The 23,939-nt window shown below is 43.7% G+C and overlaps 2 protein-coding genes across 2 annotated transcripts; one reads left to right on the forward strand and one right to left on the reverse strand.

Moving 5' to 3' along the window:
• Positions 1-5,075: 5,075 nt before the first annotated feature.
• LOC129585034 (protein bark beetle-like) lies at positions 5,076-18,924 on the forward strand. The gene is given in 14 exon segments (XM_055477545.1): positions 5,076-5,909; positions 7,167-7,381; positions 7,588-7,778; positions 9,428-9,604; positions 9,752-9,913; positions 10,046-10,281; positions 10,569-12,740; positions 12,742-12,910; positions 12,913-13,122; positions 13,256-13,777; positions 13,974-15,028; positions 15,030-15,270; positions 15,502-16,485; positions 16,775-18,924. Coding segments are annotated over 14 exon segments (8,703 nt in total). The 5' UTR covers positions 5,076-5,588; the 3' UTR covers positions 18,823-18,924.
• On the reverse strand, positions 18,882-23,621 carry LOC129585035 (C-1-tetrahydrofolate synthase, cytoplasmic-like). The gene is made up of 17 exons (XM_055477546.1): positions 23,491-23,621; positions 23,287-23,398; positions 23,112-23,201; positions 22,944-23,023; positions 22,801-22,856; positions 22,490-22,663; positions 22,258-22,394; positions 21,819-22,051; positions 21,656-21,758; positions 21,501-21,586; positions 21,265-21,405; positions 20,867-20,935; positions 20,586-20,697; positions 20,087-20,369; positions 19,830-20,007; positions 19,439-19,699; positions 18,882-19,282 (listed from the first exon to the last, which is right to left on the reverse strand). Exons 1-17 carry the CDS (start codon positions 23,563-23,565, stop codon positions 19,193-19,195), a joined length of 2,280 nt encoding a protein of 759 aa, XP_055333521.1. The 5' UTR covers positions 23,566-23,621; the 3' UTR covers positions 18,882-19,192.
• Between the last annotated feature and the right edge of the window lie 318 nt (positions 23,622-23,939).

Raw genomic sequence — 23,939 nt, forward strand, 5'->3', positions numbered from 1 at the left:
AAAGATAACATTTTTTAAAATTATTTACATTTAACTTGCTTGGGATCGTAATTCTTTCCACAAGGTTTGCATTTATATGTACATCACTTAGCAGTTGCCAGTATAATTACGAACATTTCCTGTAATTAGGGAAAGGACGTGAACACCGCGCTATAAGTATCCCTTTTTAAGTATTTTATCTTCGCACTTCCTTCTTTCCGTTCGTAGTCAACGGTTTTATCGATTTCTTCTATCAGTTCGTAACTTCGTATTGAATTGGCGGTTTCGCAGGTATTAAAGATTACTGCACTGTCGTCCGTCACTTTGTTCAGTAATAATAATCACTTCTGTTGCGCTCAGCTGTCTGTTTCCGGTATGCCTTTCCATCTTTCCTGGGTTTCCATCTTTCCTGGGTTACAAGATAGTTGTGTCAAGATGTATATGGATCTAATCCTTATATATATGATCTCATCCTTATATACTGTATCTTGGTCGAGTTCAACCTTCATCATTTTGAGTAGTGTTACGCGAATGCACTTTTTGTTATATTGATGGCCTTTGCCCAATAAAAGAAAACCTTCATCTCATGGTCAGATCTGCACGGTACTGTATACTATAGCGGTGACCCTAAGCAGGCCGGTACAACTGAAAATTTATGTTTTCGTCAATAAGGAATTCAGCACATTATGTGCTATCACAAACATGTTTCTGTGGTTTCTGTTGACAGAATGACGAAGAATTATTTGACAAATATTTATTTCGCAATACGTGTAGAATAATTTTATATAGCAAGTAGTGCAATTTAAAGATCTTCTAGTGTCAAGAACATGCGACTAGGTACTAGATAGAAAGCTTTGCAACGAAAAATTGCAGGAAACAGCTAGAAGTACCAGACTACCACCAGTATCTGCAACAGTGGATGTAGAAGGGAGTACTTAGAAAAATTTCCCATAACTTAATGATCTGTGTACGATTTTACCGAGTTACTGTAGCTGTGCACCGACAATAAGTAAGGCCCCGGGCCAGCATATTCTCTGTTTTGCAAGTTATATCAAGAGGACTCTGTCGGGACTTACCATCCATGCAACGGTACGGGATATTCGCGGCGGTGGTAATTCCGATTCAATTCCGACTGGTGCAAAGCCCTGCTTCGAAATAAATTATCAAATACTGTAACTACGGTCACAGCGACACGGCTAACGCACGTGGACAGTCTACCGGCTTAGCTACGGGATTTTTTTCGCAGCAACATTGGTTCAGCTGGAGAACAGTAATGGGGGCCGAATAAGATGAGGAAGCGTCAAACCTTCACTCAGGACTGCCCAAGGGGCACAACTCTGGGGTTTGGGAGCAATCGAACCTTTAATTTCAACCGGAAGGCGCGTATAATCATAGAATTTGCATGGGAAGAAAAAGTATCACAACCCTTCTACAGATTTTTAAAGACGTTCTACAAACAGCTTTAGATTGACACATGACCTATGACCTTTCTGTAGAGGCAAATTATAATGTAATTGTTAAGTTTAGTTAGTCGTAGCTTCACGTCGGAATGGTATAAACACTGAACTGTTCTGGTTTCGTAATGCGCATTGCGCAGCTTTCCATGGTATCGTTTTTTTGTGGTAGTACTTTATAAGTTATAACTGAGTTGTTCACTGAGTCTTGAGAAAATTGTAAACGCCGGGACAGAGGTGTAATTGTGCTGGGACTGTGCGTAGCTTCCGATACTGACAAAAAGTATTTGGGAGTGCGCCATAGCGAAGTTGCATGTACATCCATTTGGTGCCATATACAGTACCAAGTCACGAGTCACTTCCATTGTACCGTGTTGCACGTGTTTTTGGTCGCGAAGATTACAGTACCGGTTGGACATTCGTAAATGAATACAACAGCTCCCCTAATTCAGCAGCGAAACCAGAATTTTATATTATGGAAATCTCACAGAGAGATTCCAAATCTCCCGTTCACTTTCTGCCGAATACATGATACTCGTACATTTTCATCTACGATGCAAAATGCATTATTCCTGTAAAACCACTGCAGTATGACAGTAAATCTGTTATAGAAACCTTCGCAGAACCAAGAGAGCTGACGAATTCGGTATACCTACTAGGCTTGTTCTCGACCCCATAGTACTTACTAGTACGTACACTACGAGCACAGTAGTAATATTGGGCTGTGCTACGAGTAGTATATGTAAAATCTAGTATATGTAAAATCTCCATGTAACAAGGTATTATACCACTTAGGGCTCAAGAGAACGATCCTGGTCATCTGTCAGTTGAAATCTGCGGCAGTTTTGTCAGTGGAGCCGCAGGCAATGGCTAAAAAGTTTTTGCACGGTTCCACAGGAAATGGCTAAAAAGGTTAGACAAACCCGGCACGTTAGATATTTATTGTATGTCATACCAGTTTTCCTATACCTTGCATAAGAACTTTTGGTTAGAGCTGCAGCACCTCCACCATCCGGCCATGGGATATTGTTCGTTTAACCACTCCCTGCTATCAATGAACTTCCGCAAAACATTCAGTATATATATACTGTCCAATTTCATAATCTATTACCTTACCTCAGATTTAACCCATTTCTAAACTTTATGCCCTTATATAACTTGTACGTGCGACCAATATTTTCCTATATATATGTCGTAATTGAAAGTTATATACTGTATATGTCGTTCCCGGATGGAAGCCACTTTTCCACGCTAGGCCTCACTTTCGATATCAATCCACGTTACTCCGTTGCCCGCGCCGCGCCTCGCCTGCAGAGTCCTGGCGTTCTTCTTGCCCATGTTGCCCGTTTTCAGATCAGCCGGCAGGGGAACTTCCGATCCGAATGGTCCGTACTTTCTTAAGGCCTGTCACTAGTGTCATCATAGTACGGGACACACCACATTAAACGTAGTCTTAAGCGCCGTTCTGCGGTTTCGTTCTGTTCGGCTTGTGTCGCTGCTGCTCCGGCCTGCGTGGATGCTGCAGCTGCTTGCCAGCTGATGTGATCTAGGCCCCGGCAGGTCCAGTACACACACAACTACGATCTAAGGTCATGTCAGCATTCTGTTGCTGTATGAAGGCGAATCCATCGGAGTGTTTGCTGTCGGTTCTCAGTACTCTGTATTTTCGATGGTCGGAGTTCGGCTTCTATGGGGTGGTTGGAGCGAAGTTAGCCCATTGACGACCGAGTAAACATCGAAGGATGTAGAATTCTACTCTCGAGTTCAAAACTGTTCAAATCGGGCGACATGTTGATGCGAAGGTCAGTGAGTATTTCAGTTGAGCTGTCGAGCCGCTTTGCTGCTTTTTTTATCTTGAATGGACAGAATTCATTCGATCCTCAAGTTTTTGTTATTTTACATATATATATATACCCGTATACGCAGAGGTCTCGGTTGAAAAATATTGAATGCGCTTTTAAAATACAAAATTTTACGATTAGGTCTTCGTATAAATGTAAGGAATAAGACATGGTTTTCATTCTTGGAAATAGCCGGATTTTCGGCTAATTTAGTACGTAGACTAAATCGTTTTGGAAAACTAGTCGAAACGATGACCTTTTCATATACCTGCCTAAGGCTGCCTTAATACTGTACAGCAGGTATGCATGGCCTGTTAATCCAGTGCGCGGGTTATTCGAAAACGAACATAGTGTTGGTTAATATATTTCAGTTACATTTTTAAGTCATTTCAAAACTGCTGCGGCGTGCATGATAACCCCGCTCAACGAAGTGCTGTGGGTACGTCGTTTGCCATTGCACTACGATAAGTTCTAACGTTACTGTTGCGCTGTTTAATTGTACATGTGTACTTAACGGCTCGCTAGTGGTGCATCCAACGATTCCGGCAGATACCCTGCGAGCAATTTTCAAAACCGAAATGCAAATAAAGTACAAGCACACACAGGGACTTTATTGGTCAAATCAAAAACGCAATGCATAAATATATGAAAAGAAACACCTTAGACTAGAGACTAAATCCGCACACACAAACATTATTAGCATAAAACGACAAGACATTATACTGTGGATTCCAAAAATAATATGGAATACTTTATTTTATATATACAGATATATTTTATATTTTATTTTATGATCAGCTGCATGCGGGATGCATTTTACAATTGTTAGTTCAAAACTTCTGACTTTTTTGTTTCCAAAGTATTGTTTACTTTGTAGTTGGCTCCAGACACCCTAACTTTGAAGCATAGTCAAAACAATTTTTGCTTTGCATGCAAAGCACAAAGCTGTGCATCGGTCTAAACATTCCTGGTGCGCACCAGGAATGTTTAGACCGATGCACAGCTTTCCCGAAATATAATCGCAAAGTCACCGGAGAAGTTCCTCCAGCTGCGTTTTCGAAATTAATCATTAAACATTTTCATTCCTTGGTGTTGCTGGAAATGTGTTTCGGTAAAACAAATGCGCATACACATTGTCCGATAACGTTAACGATATGATACCAACGACAAAAATACAAATTATTGGATCAGAATGTTTTAGAACCTACTTATGGTGTGTAGTTTTATATAATTATTTAACCAGCGCTGATGTTTAGCTCCTTGCATACCAACTCCTTGCTTGCTCCTTGCTGTTTAGCTCCTTGCTTGCTCCTTGACGGGTATCCTTGCAATTCGATTTTGCTAAGAACTAACGGTACCTTTTGTGATTGCTTCTGCTGAAGTTCTAGTTTAAATTATGATCGTTTAAATGAGTTGCTGTACTCTGCGGAAATTTACGTATTAATTTTATAAGAACGCATTCGTATTCGGGATACCGTACTTGCATCGTTTCCGTCCTGGCAAGTCTGTTGTACTGTACACAGTTTGCGCAGCAAAGTGCAAACTGCAACATTGACCCATCACCATGCAAAAGCCAAAAGGGTACGGTACGTACTGGACTGCATGCATCATACAATTTTGAGATTGACCACGCCCGCTATTGGTGATGTGTATGCATTGCATTGCACACATACAGTATGTATGCAGTGGCCCTAATCTCTTTCGCATGAGATAAGCGCCCGCCGATATGGATTATTTGCTCAAAGTCTAAGTCATCGCCGTTATCAGAATTAGTCAAAAATGTAATTCATATGAAAGCATTTTGAAAATGCACGCGTTGGATAATGTGCGCTATGGAGGCCTGATATGATCGCCTCATTTCCCAACACCTTGCTTTTCGTTTCTGCTGCATTTTTTGAACCGTTATGCAGCATTCATTGGTCACCATAAATACCTTTCTTATCTGAATGGACCACCTAAATTAGGCTGTTTATCGCGTAATACTCTAGCCAATCCGCCAACAGAATCCTGAACCTCAAGATTTGGAAGACTGCGAAGTGCGAACCTGAGTATTTCCAAGATTTAAGGAATTCTTCCTTTCACTTTTCATTTGGATGCTCCACTTTCGCCAACACCCTCCTATTGCAACTCCGTTCAGAGTACTTGGGGAAAACTCAAACTTTACGTTAGATATTACTGTGACGATGTCACTGCATCGTCCATTATCACGAATTTGGGCTCAACCATCTGTTGCCACTTGGAAAACACTGCGTTTCCAACAACATTATTGCTTTAATGTTTGTTACTTGTCTTAATTGCACACTTGAACTGGAAGATGGAACCGGCATTTATCCGGCCTCCATCCAGCCGCATATCCCACTGTGTCCGCATACACCGGCGACCAGTGTCCTGTATCAGCAGTATATTATTACTGGGAATTATCTTGTCGATGCCGTTTGCATCCGGACAAACACTGCTATCTCAACAAGATATCCGGTCATCTGGAAACACAACATGGCAGCTGACACAGAGTCCGTACCGTGTCCAGCAGACGCTGGTCATTCCCAAAGGAGCTCTTGTGCTGATAGAAGCCGGTGTCCGATTGGAATTCCTTCCGGGCACGGGATTACTCGTCCAAGGGGCACTGCGCGCCACGGTAATGTGCAGTGTGTACACGGCTATAAGCCGGACAAAATACAGCACAGTAAACAATGTTGTCCAAGTAGTCCGAATGTCCATTATATCAATCTAATTAGCCTGGGTTAACATGACAGATGGACATGTCGGAAATTATTTCCAGTTCTGTTCGACAGCATATGAGTGGGGACTCTAAGTGCCTCTTGTCAAAATATTACAAACTTGAACCGGAACAATACTGTTCTGACTCATGACTAGCTTAAAAATTCAGGAAAAACTGCCCGTTTTGACTTCTGGTAATTTTTACTGGTATATTTAACTCAGCAGATTATATCGCGTTCAAACCGTTGTTAGAGCTGTCACCTCGGCGTTCTACAAAAATCTAGAAAATATATTTTTTGCTGCTTTTTGTGCTCCAGATGAAACATTCATCTTTTGTTTACTATTACCGTCAAATTCAATATTTCTACCATTTTTTCTATCATTTTTGCGTGCGGTTGTACCCAAGAATAAAAAACCTCATGTTTTGCCTTGTCAGTGAATGCATTCAAGTCGGCAGCGCGTGCGTCAATACTGCACTCTGATCAAGAAGTCAAAACCATATTTTCACACACAGCTTCATAAATTACTCTGATAAGTCTGATTGCACTCGAAATACCAGAAACCGGTTTCATGTTTTACTATCCCTTGCTCTTTTCTGTTGTGCCGGCTGAATTTTTACCACAGCAAGAGTTGATAGACCCCTGTGAGAAAAACAAATTTTAGATGCTCCAGCTGTTCTCAATTTGATTTACCTTTAAAGGAAAGTGTTTTACCTTTCGCCGGATTTATTTGTACTGCGTGCTCTTGAACAGAAAAGCATCCAGACTAGTCCGCATCAGATTCATGTTTTACAGAACTTTAGCGACAAATTAAACTAAATACACCCATAGTATGTGTTTGCAGTACGCGCATATGGGCTGAGAATAATTGCTTAAATGAAATTTCGGAATTATAGGTGCAAATTTTTAATACTTAATAAATTAAATATGTATTTGTATTACTGCCATTACATATAAAAATCTACTCTACGCAATCTAGCAGTAAAATGAATGAACAACTACAGCTACTACAGCCAGGTCTTTAAACTGGTCTATTTGAGTATGTATATCAGTAATTCTTTTTTTGCGAATTTTATTACAGGAAAACAGCACCTGCATTCCAATTATAATAATCATTAACGTTAAGTTCTCACAATTTTTGAATTAATATGCATAATTTATTCCTATTATTGCAGGGAGAACCACAGCGGCGTATCCTAATGACATCCCACACAGCACCGGCCTTGCCACGTGTTGGTGCTCCCGACCTAACCGTGCTTCCCACTTTTAATGACGAAATTTTAAATTTTCACCGCCAAATTCGACTGGTCCGAGGCACCAGCCCGGCACACGGTCAGATCCAGCTATTTCATCGCAACAAATGGAGGAGTGTGTGCACGCATTCATATAAGTAAGTTCTAATTGTCATCCGGCTACAGCCAAACGCCTCGCTATCATTATTCGTCACTCAGTGATAATGCCAAACGTCAACATTTCCCTTGTCCTCTGTCTACACGCCTTTCACATCTCTTTATCAATGAAAGTTATGATAACACATTTTTCCCATTTTGACGGTTATGCATTATATTGTGTATTTATTATTATCATTGTGTCTAGCTGGACAGCTGAGGATATTCGAGTCGCATGTGTCCAGATGGGATATCTAGAGGGACTGTTTGATGCATGGATTGATCATGCTAACGATACCGACTATATGCTACTCCAACGACCCAGATGTTCTGGAGTGGAAGGCAGTCTCATGCAGTGTGCCGATTACAGCAGTGTCCATTTGGGCAAAAGAATTTGTGGTATGTACAGAACAGTGTCAGGAATAATGTGTGATAGACCAATTGGGAATAATAAGAGCCGGAAATCACATCACTTCATACAGCAGGAAATTTCCATCAACATGCTCGTTGTCCAAGAAAAATTTGCACTTAAATACGTGGTGAGCGTAAAGGCAAACTACCAAAAATCTTATCGCAATGCAATGACTACTTTCCATTTCAAAATTCCAAGCCCGGTTCGATGTTAAGTTTCCCATTTGAAATTTATAACAAGTGCCAGTAACGACAAATAATGACGAAGAATATTTCAAAATACCGTTTAAAGTTTGCTTTAATTAAATGAAATTATAAAAAGTTGTTTACGTATTCCGGTGAGACTTGAGCCGCCAATTAACGCTTTTTGTGTGGTCGGTTTCCGTGAGAGTGCCGGGGAAGCGGAAGAGTTTTTTCATTCGAGCACAACGCAATCACAGTAGCGCACCGGTCAGCAGTTAATTTAAGGGTTAAGAGGATTTGAAAGGGTGAAAAGTGGATGGGTTGGTACGAGCAGGTTGTGTTTAAACTGGTGAGCTTTACCATCTGGTTTATTGTTTCTTCATTCATCGCCCCGCCGGGGCCAGACACATTCTGGCCCAGATCGACTTGAACAGTGAAAATTATCTTTTCATACCAGACGGTGTGACCGGTGGTGGTAAGAGAGCAGCCGCGCAATTTGGATTCGCTTCCTGCATCACCGATGATCCATGCCGGCCGTTATGTACAAACTGCCCTAACTCATTCATAAAGCGGCTTTAATTCTACGTTGCTTATGGGACTGCCCGTTGGTCTTCCAATGAACTCACAGCAGGCGACCTTTGACGGGATTGTATTTGTAATGGACTTAATGTAATATTTTGAAACCCGACTTACCCAAATAAAAAGAGCATAGAATGCTGCTGCTTTCTAAATTGTTGTGAATTTCTTGCGAAACATATCGAAACTGCTGCGTTCAATGTAATCAAATGAGCAGCACTGATGCAGCACCAATACAAGTACTTCCAGTCATAACAGTGTACGCCGAAAACTCAGAACTTAGAGATTTGTTGTTTGTTGATTCAATAGTGTCTTTTACATTGCGTTTCAATTTTTCTTATACGCTACAATGTTTTAGACCTTTTCTGCTTTCAATGAATAAAACGATAAATAAAAAGAATTTCGATGAATAAAATAACAAAATTTGATAAGAACAGGTCGTGGACCGGAAAAGATAAAATTTTTGCCGCAACGATTGTCTATCGCGATGAATTATGAATGCCGAAAAACAATGCGTAGTGCAGCCAGAGCATACTGCAGTGATAATCCTCGCTTTATTGACCGTCGGTCAAAATCGATATCGCTTCTGCCATCAATGTCTCGTATCCGGATCCCGCTAAAATGCAATTACTTTAGATCACAGGTAGAGATTATCCGAAAATTAAAGGTAGGTATGGGTGCTGTGAAACGCGCAGGCGAAATTGAATATTTTGGCTGATAATCCCTGGGGCATGTCGCTTATGAAGTGATAAGGCCCAGCGTGACCGGTTTCCTAAGCTCTCAGTGTGGAAGTTGGGCGCTGCGTATCCCCCTACTTCACACATTAAGTATTCACACTAAGCACGCATATGATTAATTGCCCGGCTCGTTTTGCTTAGAGGGTCATCCGGACATGTTGATTCGATGTTTACGCCATTCTTCCCCTATTCAAACCCGCCACTGGATGGGCATACACTTTGCTAATGCTTCGTATACAACCCAGTTTCCCTACGGCCGGACACTGGAAGTCAATGTGACTCAATCGTTATTGCAGCACGTGGACGTTTACTATGCGGGTAAGGCCAATCAAAGGATCATAAAGTGTTGCCGCAATTGCAGTGGTTATTGGGAAATGGTTGTAAGAGTTTACAGTTGCTGATTAAGTGACATGAGGCCGTGTTATAATTTGCAATAATATGTCACCCCCGTTCTGCGTTTCCCAGGATCCGGCCCTAACGGCCAGTTAAGCTCAGCCATCGAGGCAATTGGGGCGCCACCTATTGTCAGGCATTGTACTGTCCAGTTTTCCGCTTTCAATGGGCTTAATTTTACCCATACAACCGGGTCCATTCAGATTTATGAATCCAAATTCAGATGGAATAAAGGTAAGTTATATGCCGGTGTTATAGCATTTCCATACGATTTAAAGTTTACACGCAGACAGTTGATATTGTCAGCTTAGAGAAAGCAATCATGTTTATAAAATTTTAAAACTGACATTCTTCTCCCACACGCAGGCCATGGTATTTCGATTAATTCCACCGAGGGGAATAGCACTATTCACAATGTCATTTCTGAGTATAATGCCGGCGATGGAATTCATTACGTTCACAACGACACCTTCTTTCAACTTCCGGACAATTTCAATTTCTGCACCAGACCACACTTGGGCATGAGTCAGTCGTATCCTGTTTATGCTAGCATAAATCGACCTGGTCGAATGTCCGCGCCCACTGAAGAGCAATGCATACAGGTTAGATTTCGAACTATGACCGCATTCGTCGAGCTCGTTTATTAACAATTTTTAACAAAGAATGAACAATTTTTTTGCAAATTATTTTACTTTGAAATAATCCAGTGTAAGAGAAGATAAAACATTTTTTCTGAAGTTTTTTCATCGAGCAAGAAATTATTGTAGTCCCATAATTAACTAATCAAAAAGCTACCCGTAGAATTGTGCTGAAACACGTAAAAGCAATTGAAATTCAAAATAAATCCCGCTGAGCTACTCTGTATTTTATAAGGAGCTTTTAATTACAGAAATTTATTGTCCAAGAACCGTACATCTTCACTGTCCACTTTCTCCTGGTGGAAGCGTCGGGAACAAACAGCGGCTACTTGGAAGTGCGCGATGGCGTTGACCCCTACTCGCCACTACTCGGTGTTGTGGAAATTAAAAACGGCACACGCCCGGAAAGTGTCAGCACGAACGGCAACCGCCTCTGGATCCGCTTCCGGTCCAATCCACGCCATACAATACGGCTCAACATCAAGATTACCGCTGGTCTAACGAAAGAATACGATCTGAACGTGACCAACAGCATGATCACCGGCAACCAGGGTCGCGGTATCAGCGTCACCAATATGCGCAGCGGAGTGAACATCGAACGCGCCACTATCCAGGAAAATACCTACCGGGCGGGTGTCCATGTGGACGGCGGAGCGGGTGATGTTAATGTCACTTATTCATTGATTACCAAGAACACCGGCGATGGTATCAACGTGACCTATGTGGGAGGCAGGAGAAACATTACCATATCGAAAATCACCCAGAACCAGAAGCGCGGCATTGCCGTCGGATTCAACGAAACCTACCCGATCCGGTCGTTCGTCCAGGAGACGTACGTGGCGCATTCCTTCATCGAGGAAAACTGGTTGGGTGGAATTTTACACGGGAATTTCTGTGCGCACGCCAGTATCGTTAACGTGACAAATACATCCTTTGCCGGGAATCAGAACACCGCCGTCGAAGTGTGGTCGTGCTTAACGCCCAACCACACCTACGATAGGAATACAATGCTGTTTCTGTTGGAATGGAACACCTTTCAAGACAGTAACGCGTTGGCCCTGAAAATCAAACCAGCGGCATTTATTTCCGCCCATATTGGTAATAACACATTTGTGCGGCATCGGCGCGGTGTTGTCTGGATTCAGAATATGAACCATCCTTTCGATAACGAGTGGGACCATCTGCCGGCGGATGTGTCCATCGGGGACAATATTTTTTCCTCGAACGAGGGACCGTTTGTTGTACTGATCGGTTTGAGTGACACAGCTCCACAGCAAAACGGCCAGTTAAAGTACAATTATTTTCGCGATAACATCATCATTCCCGCCACCGCTCATGTCCGCCGGCATCAGTCGGAAGGCGTCGTGATTATCGGTTCCAGTAATGTTGTGGTCGCACTGAATTCCTTCGATAATCCTCGCAGTCCAATTTGGCTGGCCTCCCATTTGCGGCATCCGGGAAAGACTATTAACGCAACCGCCAACTGGTGGGGAACCATCGATGAAAGTGTTATTTACACGCGGATATTCTCGGGCAAAGACCGTTACGATATTGCCAATGTGATTTTCCGGCCATATTTATCTCGACCCGGCTTAGTCGACCCCGAACCTATTGCTCCGCCCCCGGAACACCGTCCCCAATTCGTTCGGGGCAATGTCATTGGGGGCATCTATGGCGACCGAATGAACTCGATCTCCGGCGAATACAGTGCCGATTCCGATCTCATATTGCAGCCAAATTCGATTTTGACTATCCGAGCCGGAACCCGTTTGCTCTTCGATGCCGGTATCGGGATTTTGAGCCAAGGGAAAATTGTTATTGAGGGCACGCTCCAGAATCCAGTGACCTTTGAAATGAAGCCACCCGCACGGTTTGGCGGATTCAGCAACGAGAGTCTGGTGCGGTTAGTGGGTGGTCCCAGCCAGTTCGAAGGCCGACTGGAGGTGTTTGTCGATGGGGAATGGGGCAGCGTGTGCAATGAAGAATGGACGATTAAGAACGCCGGCACAGTATGCCGACAATTGGGGTTGGCGCACGCTCCGGAAGATTTCGCCGGTGGACTTCTACACTACGGTCCAGGCGCCGGTCCCATCGTCCGCAGCAATGTCCAGTGCGATAACTGGGACTGGGATATTATAAAATGCCCGCATTATGGAGTGCACGAACATGTCTGCACGCATCTGCAGGATGTTGGAGTCAGGTGCCGACTACCGGGCTGGGCGGGGATGCGCATGCCCATCACAGCGGAACAGAGTATCATCGAACACGCGGTGTTTCGACAGGCCGGTGTTCTGGATTTCGATACGCAGTCGGTGTCGTCGGCACTGCAGATTGACTTTAACGTGATGCACCGGGTGCGGAACTGTGTTTTCGAGGATAACGCCAATGCCGGTCTGGTTATACTGAATAATCATCTGCAGTCGGGGCCAGAATGTGGTGCAGGGTGGGCGGTTTCGGAGAAATTCCGGTTCGGGTCTAGTCACTTACAGTCCCGGTTTGATGGTGGTGGATGGAGAGTTTATTCAAAATGGGCGCAGTGCATTTCTCTATAATCCCAAACTTACGCGCTATCAGCAGCGAGAATTCGTTGCATTTTGGAGAGAAAGAATAACTGGCGGACAGTGGTCATTCCTACACGCGGTGTACAGTTGAGTATGCAGGTTGATCCTCATCAAGAAATTCTGATCAAATCCACTAACAAGCCTCATGAAGCTAATCAAAGCGTGTTAATTGAAATGGTGATAAAAGATATGGGCTATGTTTTCGGCCTTCAAGCGCTGAATCCCCCGCTGCGTGGAACAACCGGTAAATTTTTTATTACGTATTGTTATAATTATAATTACTACTTCGATTAAATTACCTAAATACGTGCAGAATGCACGGTTCAGAATTACCGCAAGTAAAAATATGAGTTTCATTTAATGCCTTTTTGTCATAGAAACCATGAGAATCTTCAATGGGGATCCAAAATCATCCGATGTGGAGATCTGGCTGCTGGATGAACGCGTCAACCATTTACCGGCAACCAGCGTGTCTTATAAAATCGTTGTCGAATATCACAGTGGGCCAAACCCATCCGGCAACATTATCCTCCAACTCACACCTGTCCGTAGAGATTTCGCTGTTGACCGGCAGCATGTGATTTCCTTGGAAGGATGTAGCTTTGACAGGAATAAGCGAGCCATTGAAATGATTCACTATGACCTTTTGGATCAGCACGATAATCCTTTTGAGTTTCCTCGCCGATTCAACAACGAAAGCATTCGCATCCTAAATACCAAAGTTATGCAGTCGATGGATGAAGGCTTGAAGGTGTCCAACGTTCAGCCGTGGATAAATATTATGCGGTCGTATGAAAGCGCCGAATTTTATTTGTTGAAGTCGTTGGCACAAATCTCGTATCTTATTAATGGGACGACTTTCGGGCAGAATGGCGCAGGGATTTCTTTTGTGAGAGAAGGTCAGCAAACACGAACATTACCTACTGATTAGGAAAGTGACTGAATAATTAACACCAAGAAGGTTGTACTCTGTATACAAAAATATATTTAAAGTTTTCGATATAAAAAAATTTAAAATATATAAGCACCAAATAAAAACATCAAATAAGTAAAACAAATGTTATTACAGTAAGTAAAGGCTTTTTTGGGATGCAGGTTATATGAACGTCGAAGCATCCGGCAACATTTACCAGTGGACAATTACGCAAAGCGCAATTGCCGACTCCACCGGACCCGCTTTCACGCTGGATTTTCCCGTTTCTTTGGGCAAACGCAACTACGCCATGTGGGATAAACGATATATGCGCGCCGAAGCATTAAAGCTAGAATACGATCAAATGATGGAAAAATTCTGGCAGATCGCCTTGGGCCAGTTAATGTACGGCGCCACCTATGATTTTCGCTGGATGGAACAGGAACATCTTCGCCGTCTGGGTTACGCCTCGTTCCATGCGTCTACCGAAAATCTCCCGCCTTTTGCCGTACATAGTCTACAGATGAAAAACAACCGCATCACTGGGAATCGTAACACCTACGCAAAAATCGACGGGGACTTTGTGCGGATGATTTTCAGCGGTAATGATGTCTCACGTAATTTGTGTCCACCTCAGTGGGGTCTGCTAAAAGTGTCGGGAATGGAGAAAGAGCTCATTATGGGGGATAATGTCTTTGTGGAAAATCAGTGCCGGTTCGTGGTGGAATTCGATATCTCCAGCCATACTGCCAGTACCGGGCGGGTGCCGGCTAATTTCGTCCGCAACGAGTTACGCGCCAACCGCGGCAATGTTAGGCGCACTGCTGTCGTCCCGGATACGAATCCCAACAGCTTTGGCGTGGCGGTGAAGGGTCTCCAGCGGGTCAACGTGACGCGAAACATTCTGGAAAATCCCGCGATGGACTACGAACTCATCTCCGGGTTGTTGACGGACCAGCTGGATATGGAACTGGAAGTGCGGGAGAACTGGTGGGGTACGCATAATGTGACGATTATTCGCGGACGGATCTTTGATTTCGACGACTGGAACTGCTATGCCCATGCGCAGTTTGTCCCTTTTCTATCGGCACCCACGCGGGATGCTGGTTTAGTGGAGAATGTGAGAACGGCACCGGTAGCCTCACCCGAAGCACCTACCGTTCTCGGAGGGCGGTTACAAGAGTCCATGGTTTTGAAGAAGCGACCAGTGCCGTATATTGTCAATCGGGATTTGACCAATTTTACCGGGAGTGACGCTGACCATTGAAAGCGGAGTGCTGATGGAATTTTTTCCGAACGTAGGGATACTGGTCTTGGGAGACTTGCAAGCTGTTGGAAGAAAAGGCGATCCGGTAGTTTTTAAGCCGGTCTCGCGGTCGCTTGCCCAGCGGGCGCTGTTCCCAGCTGTGCTATCACAAATAAAGTACACAACCGATCTGGGAAACGTCCGATTATTTGGAGGCCTGCAACCAACGGAAGGTTTGTAAAGCTTACTCTCTTTGTAGTAAATATTTTCTCAGTATACATTTCTTTATTTCGCTTTCTTTTTCAGCTCATATATTTTTTACACACTCTACTATATTACACAGACTTGCTTGTAATACCATTTCTGCAAATTTCTAAAAAGTAAAGCATATTGTTAAGTTAATGTCCACCATTCCTCTAAATCGTAACACACCATGGTTTGGCCCTAACTTTGTTTTATTGTAGGTTATTTGGAAATCTTGAATACAACGACGAACCAATGGGTACCGATATGGCATGCCGACTTCAGCATCCGCGATGCGACTGTTGTCTGCCGGCATTTGAACTTTCCCGTGGACGACGTGCAAGTGTGGCGTGGGCCGCGGGTGGAAGACTTCAGCTACGTGCGCACATGGCTACGCCCTTTCTACTGCATTGGAAACGAAGCGCGAATACAGGACTGTGACCTGCCGTTAATGGACACCGTTGTCCCGGCCAAAGAACAGATGAAAGACCTTTTCATTTTTATGCGCTGCCAGGGCCGGCACATCCCGATGGATTCGGAGTACTGGGGCGGAATTCGGTTTGCCAGGGCCGATATGGAGTTGGCGGAGAACGGTCCGGATGTATCGGTCTTGGAAGACGTCGAGATCCTGGCGGCCGGTATGCTGCATGGACAACGAGCGGCAGGTGCAGTGGAAATCATCCACCGTAATCCGAAGATCGAGCGCGTGAAGATTGCCCGCTCCGCGTCCAACGGAATAACCGTGATTAATCCGACTGGAAACCTAGTACTGCACCATACAACCGTGGACAGCAGCGTGCTGACTGGAATCAATATTCTCTTACTGCATGGTGACCTTAAGGGTGACACGGACCTGTCGACATTCGATCCGGTGCGACATCGGCCTCAGATTGGCATGGGATCCTTACCTCCATTAACGGCACAGTTTGCAGCCGGCATTGCTCTGGGAGCGAATATATTCGGAATGGTGGACATTTGCAGTGCGGATAAAGTGGTGTACGTACGGAAACGCGTGCTGGTGCTGTTTAGATACGATTCGCCATCCTTGCGAAAGGACTGCGTGAAGATCTTCCAAGTAGTGGGTATGCGCAAGATGAACCGGATGCCAGATGTACCACCACCCAAAGTGGCATTCCGCCTACTAGAATGGAATATGCACCAATCAGAGTTCCTTCCCAATTCTGATTTTGTCGAATTATACGAAGGTACTGTATATGAACTAGCAACCACCAGCGCACTTGGTTATGACGACCGCTGCGGCACACGAAGACAGCACTTAAATGATACGATAATTCCAAAATAAGATCTCAAAATTATCAAAGTGTCCGAAGTTTTAAAACCGGTCGCGGTAAATGATTATGGTGATATACAGTAATGATACGAAAAATAAAGGGGAAAAGATAAAAAAATTTTTTGTTTGTACACGTATGAATTCGGATCGTACAATATTCACTCGTTCCAAATTTCTCACAGACTACCTCTTTTTTTTTGCAGGAAACGTTTATAACCAGACGGATTACAGACTTTTGAAACGGATCAACGCAAGCAGCAATGTTCGGGAAACATTTGACAGCGCCAAGGAAACCTTAACCGTCCATCTGTCCGCCACAACCGCTCCCAATTCCCTAACCTACGGCTTCATCGCCGAAGTAGTGACCTTACCACCGGCTTACGTCGGCGTCAGCCGCGAAGCCAGGCTTAACGTTACATCATCCGTCCTCCAGAACAACCGACGCGGTGGCCTGCATTTGTATACTACCGGCGAATTCAACCCGGTCATCGGAATCGAACGCTGCCTCTTCCACTCCAACGGGGAAAAGGTCTTTCACAATTTTTCCACATCATATCGTGCAGCTTATTTGGACATCCAGAACACTCCACACATCGAGCTGCACAATAACAATTTCGAGAACAACCAAGGCGGATTGCATGTGGTGGCGAATTCGATGACGGCGGCTACGCGCAGTCAAGCGCACATCCGCGGAAATGTCTTCTACGGCAACCGCAATACACCGGCATTACTGGTGTTGGGGCGCAGTATCAGCCCTTATCAAGAAGCCACCATAACGCACAATTATCTCTTCGACAACACCGGTCAGTTTACCGACAATATCCATCTGGGACGCATCGTGGGAAATTTCTCCGTAAATCAGGTGATGTTCAATTTGGGCCGGTACAATATGTTCCTGGATGGATTCGGGCATGTTCGGCTAACGGACTATCAAACCATATACAAGAACAGTTTCATTCGCAATGCCGCGTACGGCCGACCCGAACTGCATTTGATTGACTTTAAAGCACGCGACAAAGCGACCATCTTGGCTACCGGAAGCGGACAGACCATCACGTACAACGTGCTGAACAATCCAGAAAACGATTTAGATCTACACACCAGCAATCAGACTGAACTGTTTCCCACTCTGCCGGGTGTTATTAACGCGCGGTATAATTACTGGGGAGCGTCGTATGAAGCCGGTGTGGCTGGAAAAATTAAGGACAAACGCGATGATCGCTGGTTACATGAAGTGGAATTCACGCCTTTTCTGCCGACAAACACGTCACTGATGGATGGGAAATGTTACCCCGGTTTCACCCTCCTCCAAGATTCCTGTTATATCTATATCGGTGGTGTAACGACTTTCGCCAAAGCTTTGCAGTTTTGTCGTATGATCAATGCATCTCTACCATATGCTGATAAATTAGAATACCAATTAACACGCTTTATTCACGACCAGCAACGCAATTTCGATTGGCGCGTGGATGGTGCGTGGGTGCAGAGTTACTCCTATTCCAACCCCACGGATCGCTGTGTATATTTGCGCAATCAGCGGGCGTGGCCGGCCGAGAACTGCGATGAACCGCACCCGTTCATCTGTGAACGAGACACGGCGTACGTTATCACCTCCAAAGCCTGGCATACGCGGATGGCCTACTTAGCGGCGATTGTCATTGGTTTGGTGACCTTAGTGTTTGTACTCGTGCTTGGATGTTGCTGGTTGCGCAAGTCAAAACAGCGCCGGAAAGAGGCCTTTAAGCGCCGCGAGAGCATCCGCGAATCCATCCGTTTCAGCCGAACGAGTTTGGCGTTTGCCTCCACGACGAATCTTAACGGAGGACTGAATGTCTCACGCACCAATCTGCTCCAGATTCCCAATCCACCGATTGTCGAAACCCACTTCCCTTCCAATGAGGATGCCAGCAGTATTTCTAAGAGTAATCATACGTTTAATTCCTCGGTGGAAATCAGTCCCGATTATGAGTTTTTCGAAGCGCGCAACGATGCCCTGATATTCGATCCGTATTCGAAAGTGGCTCACATTATACGGAAACATCTGACACCCTCGGATCTGACCTTTAATAATGTTGCGTACATCGATAGCTCTAATAGTCGGACGAGTACGCGAGCGGATACGATGAGTTTCGATACGATTGATGTTAAGCCGGATTTCTCTGCGGCGTTTCCGGAGGACGAAGAATATGAAGACGAGAGTCCCAGGACGCGCCGCTATCGCAACACCGTCCTGCTAGAAACTGATATGTAGTGCTATGATCGGTGTTGTAACTTTCCTGTTTACCAAAGTTTTTTTAAAATTTGCATCTTTTATAACATGGTTAATTTGTTACTGCAATTTTTACTGATTAAATACACACAATTTATACGAACGAGCATGGCAGAGACAGAAATAACGCATACACCGAGCTAACCATACCATATAAGTATCTTTCTGGGTTAAAACAAAAGCATAAGAGCCACTTTTAAGCACTGTAACAAATCGACTGCCATCGTTGTTGAACAATTTTTAAACTGTACGGGTAAGTAATTGTTGATTCACAATTTCGTTTGGCGTGAACAGCTCACACAATGAATAAGTAGACATCCACACCAACTATTTCTTTTGAAACGAAAACGGATTAAAACAGTCCTTGCACCAAACCAGTTTCCGGATCCAAATCAATATCGAAAAAGGCTGGGCGCGTTGGAAGCCCCGGCATCTTGGTTATCTGAAAAATAAACTTCGGTAAGCTTAATCGAATACGAATACTCGTAATTTTGTAACATTCCATTATGCAAAGACGAGTAATTTGGCGACATTGAGCTGTATGCTGTAAATTTGTAATTTCGTAGTTGCGTAATTGGAAACTTTGTAAAGTACTTACCGTGCCAACAAGTGCGCAAACAAATCCAGCACCGGCACTAGCCCAAACCTCTCGAATCGGCAGTACAAAATCTTTCACCACGCCTTTTTTCTCTGGCTCATGGGAGAATGACAAATGTGTTTTCGCCATACAGATAGGCAGTCGATCAAATCCGTTGCGCTTGACGCGGTTCAACTGTTCTTGCGCTTCTGGAGTAAAACTGATATCCCGAGCACCATAAATTTTTTGAGCGATAGTTCGCATCTTCTCCTCCAGTGGTAGCTGCAAACAAAGTAATCCAAATTTTTATATTATTGTTTTCGTGCCAATGAAATTAGAAATCTATGGGTTTCGCTTAAACTGCTTAAATGAAATCAATAACACGTAGAATGCGATTACAATATTATAATACCGAAAGGTCATAAAGGAATTTGAACCGGCTGGCCGCTTCCGTCGCGCGTACCACCGATTTAGCCAGTTCTACGGCTCCCTTTCCGCCGTCGGCCCAATGGGAACAGATAACTGCATCGTAAGCGCCAGCTTCTTTGGACATTTGCTGAACCAGATCCAGTTCCGCCTGAGTGTCGGTACTATAATTACAATTTCCACATTATTCATTTTTTTACAAGTGTATTAACTATAAGTCGCGTATGCACTAGTGCTACGTACTGGAAGCTGTTTATGGCAACCACCACGGGCAAGCCAAATTTCTGGGCGTTTTCAATGTGTTTGCCCAGATTAGCAAATCCATTGCGGACTAGTTCGATGTTTTCTTGAATATACTCATTGGGTAACGGTGTGCCGGCTGTTACTTTTGGCCCACCACCGTGCATTTTCAGCGCTCGGATGGTGGCCACCAGTACTGCGGCATCGGGTACGAGGTTAGAGTATCGGCATTTGATGTCGCAGAATTTTTCCATGCCAATATCGGAACCAAACCCGGCTTCGGTCACTATAAAAATTTTAAACTGAGCCGGTAAAAACGTTTAATTTCGAAGGACGATAGTCTATGAACACTTTGAGATAATGGAAAAATAAAAGACTGAGCCAAATTTTTACAATTCAGCAATACCTACGCTCGACATAATTCCAACCCAAAGCAATTATAAATTGTATTACGTAAAAACTCATGTGCAAGAATTATATTCTCTTTCACTCCGTCACTTACCAACGAAACCATCTTGTCCTACAAGTTTCAGGGCAATTAAATCGGCGACAATACTGGAATTTCCATGGGCAATGTTAGCAAACGGTCCCGCGTGAACAAATACTGGTGTTCCCTACGTTCAGCAACAATTAAACCACACTATGCCGCACGGATACAGTTCAGAGTTACTTAATTAACCTAAGAGCCATTAACTAGGAACTAGCTATTACAAAAACATTTTCACATACCAACACAAAGTAAAAAAGAGAGAAATCTGTCGTCAAAATACAGTATGAACTTACTTCGAGAGTTTGCATAATGTTGGGACGAATCGCATCCTTCATCAAAACTGTCAGAGCGCCAGTTATACCCTAGGAAACAATCTCATCGTGAAATCAGGCACGGGAAATACGTATAAAACATAATAATATTTTTATGTTTAATACAATAACATAAAAATACTAGGAAAGTGCACTCGCTTCTGGCGGGCACTGCATGACCGAAGCACAGCAGTAAATTCACAAATATTTTCATGTACTCAGTAGTAAAAACTGGCAGAAATAAGACTGTTGCGATTATGAAGTACGTATGTAGAGTAAAATCATGTAACCGGTGAGGCCTCCCAGATAATATAATATGCGGTGATAATATAATCTTTTATATTATAAAAGAAATTACTGACTATAGCTTTCATACTTACTAAATCGTCAGCCGTCACCGGCACACCACTCTTGCTGCTGGCAACGACCATCTTCCCAAACTTTTCCCGCATATCGGCAACAGATGTAGCCAAAGCCAGCACGGCCATGATCTCACTGGATACTGTGATATCGAATTGTGTCTGGAAGTTAGGCCAATATGACTTACATACGCGGGTCCAAAAGTTACCAACACTAAAGGTGCACGAATTGTTCCAGAATTCCTGAAATGACTAACCTGCCGCGGTGGTATTTGAGGTTTTTCCTTGAAAACAGACTGGCCAATCGTGATTTCGCGGAGGAACTGGTCATTTGTATCCATAACTGGGGGCAATTTAACCAGTTCCAATTTTTACTGTGAATACTGGCGTTATTAAGTAATCAAAGGCATACCGCGGTTCCATGAAATTGTGGCCGGATCAATATCTAAGCGAACAAATTTGCCCACTTCTTCCGGGGTCAGCGCATCGGGATCGGTTTTATCGATACCCAGTCGCTAGAAAAGAAATTTATCAAACTTATCCGGCATAGAAAATAAAGTTAAGGAAAAAGCTACCTTAAGTCTGCGAATCTGGATGGGAGCGAAGGTTTTGCTTCCGTCTTTGGCAGCGGGAACCAGCCGACGGAATAACGCGTCGTTCTTTTGGGTGCCTTCGTGCAAAATACGGGCATCAATGGCAGCTGCCAGAAGGTTGTTTGCAGCAGTAATGGCATGGATGTCGCCGGTCAAGTGTAGGTTAAATTCCTCCATGGGGATAACCTGGGAATATCCTCCGCCAGCAGCACCACCTTAGCACAAACGTTAACAAAATTTATAAGAATTGTTTATGTAGACTTGTATTTCTATAAACCGGATGCATTGTACCATAAAAGTGCTTTTCGAACTTGCAAACATTGCAGTTGCTCAGTTTGCTGTGACTGCTTGCAGCTATCGAATTGCTTATAAAGATTCCGAAATCCAAAAAAATTACCGAAAGATAAGCTTGCAACTCTACCTTTTATTCCAAATGTTGGGCCTTGTGATGGCTGTCGTACGCAGGCAAAAACGGCTTTCTTCAAATGCGCACCCAGAGCCTGGGCTAAGCCGATAGTTGTCGTACTCTTTCCTTCTCCAAGAGGAGTCGGAGTGATGCTGTAAAAATACGACAGCTTCACATATACGGATAAAAAAATTTGATGCATTAGATATGAAAACTAGTCCGAAGATTTTATATCTTTAAATCGTACCCAGTTACGACGACGTATTTCCCGTCTGGCTTGTTTTTCAATCGCTGGTACGTTTCCAGTGTGACCTTTCCCTTAGTTTTGCCGTATGGTTCAATCTCGTCCGTTAGAATGCCCACTTCCTGTGCCAAAACAGCGACATCTTTGGGCGTTTGGGAACGTGCGGCTTCGATATCACTGAAATTGTTTTGAAAGTTAGCTGCGTGATCCAGTCTCTAGATTTAGCAGATTTATTAACAACTCTACCGTCAAACCTTGCCGATCTAAAGGGTCCAGTTTTTAAAACGTTAGAAAAAATCATTTTGTTTGTTTACCTGGGTACAGGGCGTTTCAGGTCCAATTTCAGTGGTTTTACTTTCCAGATCGGCTCCTAAATTGCGTTTGATTGAACAAATACCTGAACTGTTGGTGTGTCACCAGAGAAATGTCAAGAATCAACGTATGCACTCAAACAAACCTGTTCGGCTTTGAAAGCTTTCTGAGCGGCTTCCACGGTGTTCTCCATCAACATGCTGACAGTCATAGGGCCAACTCCGCCTAATTTTCAACAGAAAAAAATCCATCCTAGTTCTGCATTACGGAAACCGTGAAAAGCATAATGTATAAGTTATAACAGCATGCAAACCTGGGACGGGGGTAATCCACGAAGCCCGCTGCTTTGCAGCCTCGAAGTCCACATCTCCCACCAGGCGACGCCCATTTGGTGCTTTTGAATCTACAGGTACATCCGTACATGCAATGATCTAGCTTACAAAATAATTGCATTTTCATTTAACATGTAAATTTATTCTTTCGGTTACCTTCAACAGAATTAATTCCACAGTCAATCACCACTGCACCTTCTTTAATCCAGTCTCCTTTGACAAAATTGGCTTTTCCAATCGCCACCACAAGAATGTCTGCGGTTTTCACCTGGAAGCCACGAATGGAAAAGAATTTGCTATGATCAGTTAACGTTGCTACCCAGTAGCTATACATGGATTTGTCGCAGCAGTACCACTTACAATGTCTTGCACGTTTTTGGTTTTTGAATGACAAACAATGGTTGTTGCATGATTCCATAACAGCACTTCCGACATCGGCGCGCCGACAATTTTGCTCCGTCCCAAAACTACGGCAATCGCTCCTTCCAGTTTTACACGGCACGGATTTCCTTAGTTTCCATTAGCATAGCATATCAATCATCACAATATAGCAAATATATCAATTTTAATTTCGTAACAAGTACTGACTTCGAAAAATCCCTAAACGATACTTTATGTGCAGTAGTGAAACCGGTTTGGCCAATCAATTCCAGAGTTGTCCATAAGGAGTGCACAATAAAATATCAGTGGTTCACTTATGTAGCCGAATGCAACCTACTATAGTGGTAAAAGGCGGTCAGCATGCAACGATTTATATGCCCGGGCGAAGTAGATATATGCATATGATAGAAGTTCGCATAATAAAGAAC

Source organism: Paramacrobiotus metropolitanus, unplaced genomic scaffold (genome assembly GCF_019649055.1).
Source record: "Paramacrobiotus metropolitanus isolate TYO unplaced genomic scaffold, Prichtersi_v1.0 Parri_scaffold0000015, whole genome shotgun sequence".
Lineage (NCBI taxonomy): Eukaryota > Metazoa > Tardigrada > Eutardigrada > Parachela > Macrobiotidae > Paramacrobiotus > Paramacrobiotus metropolitanus.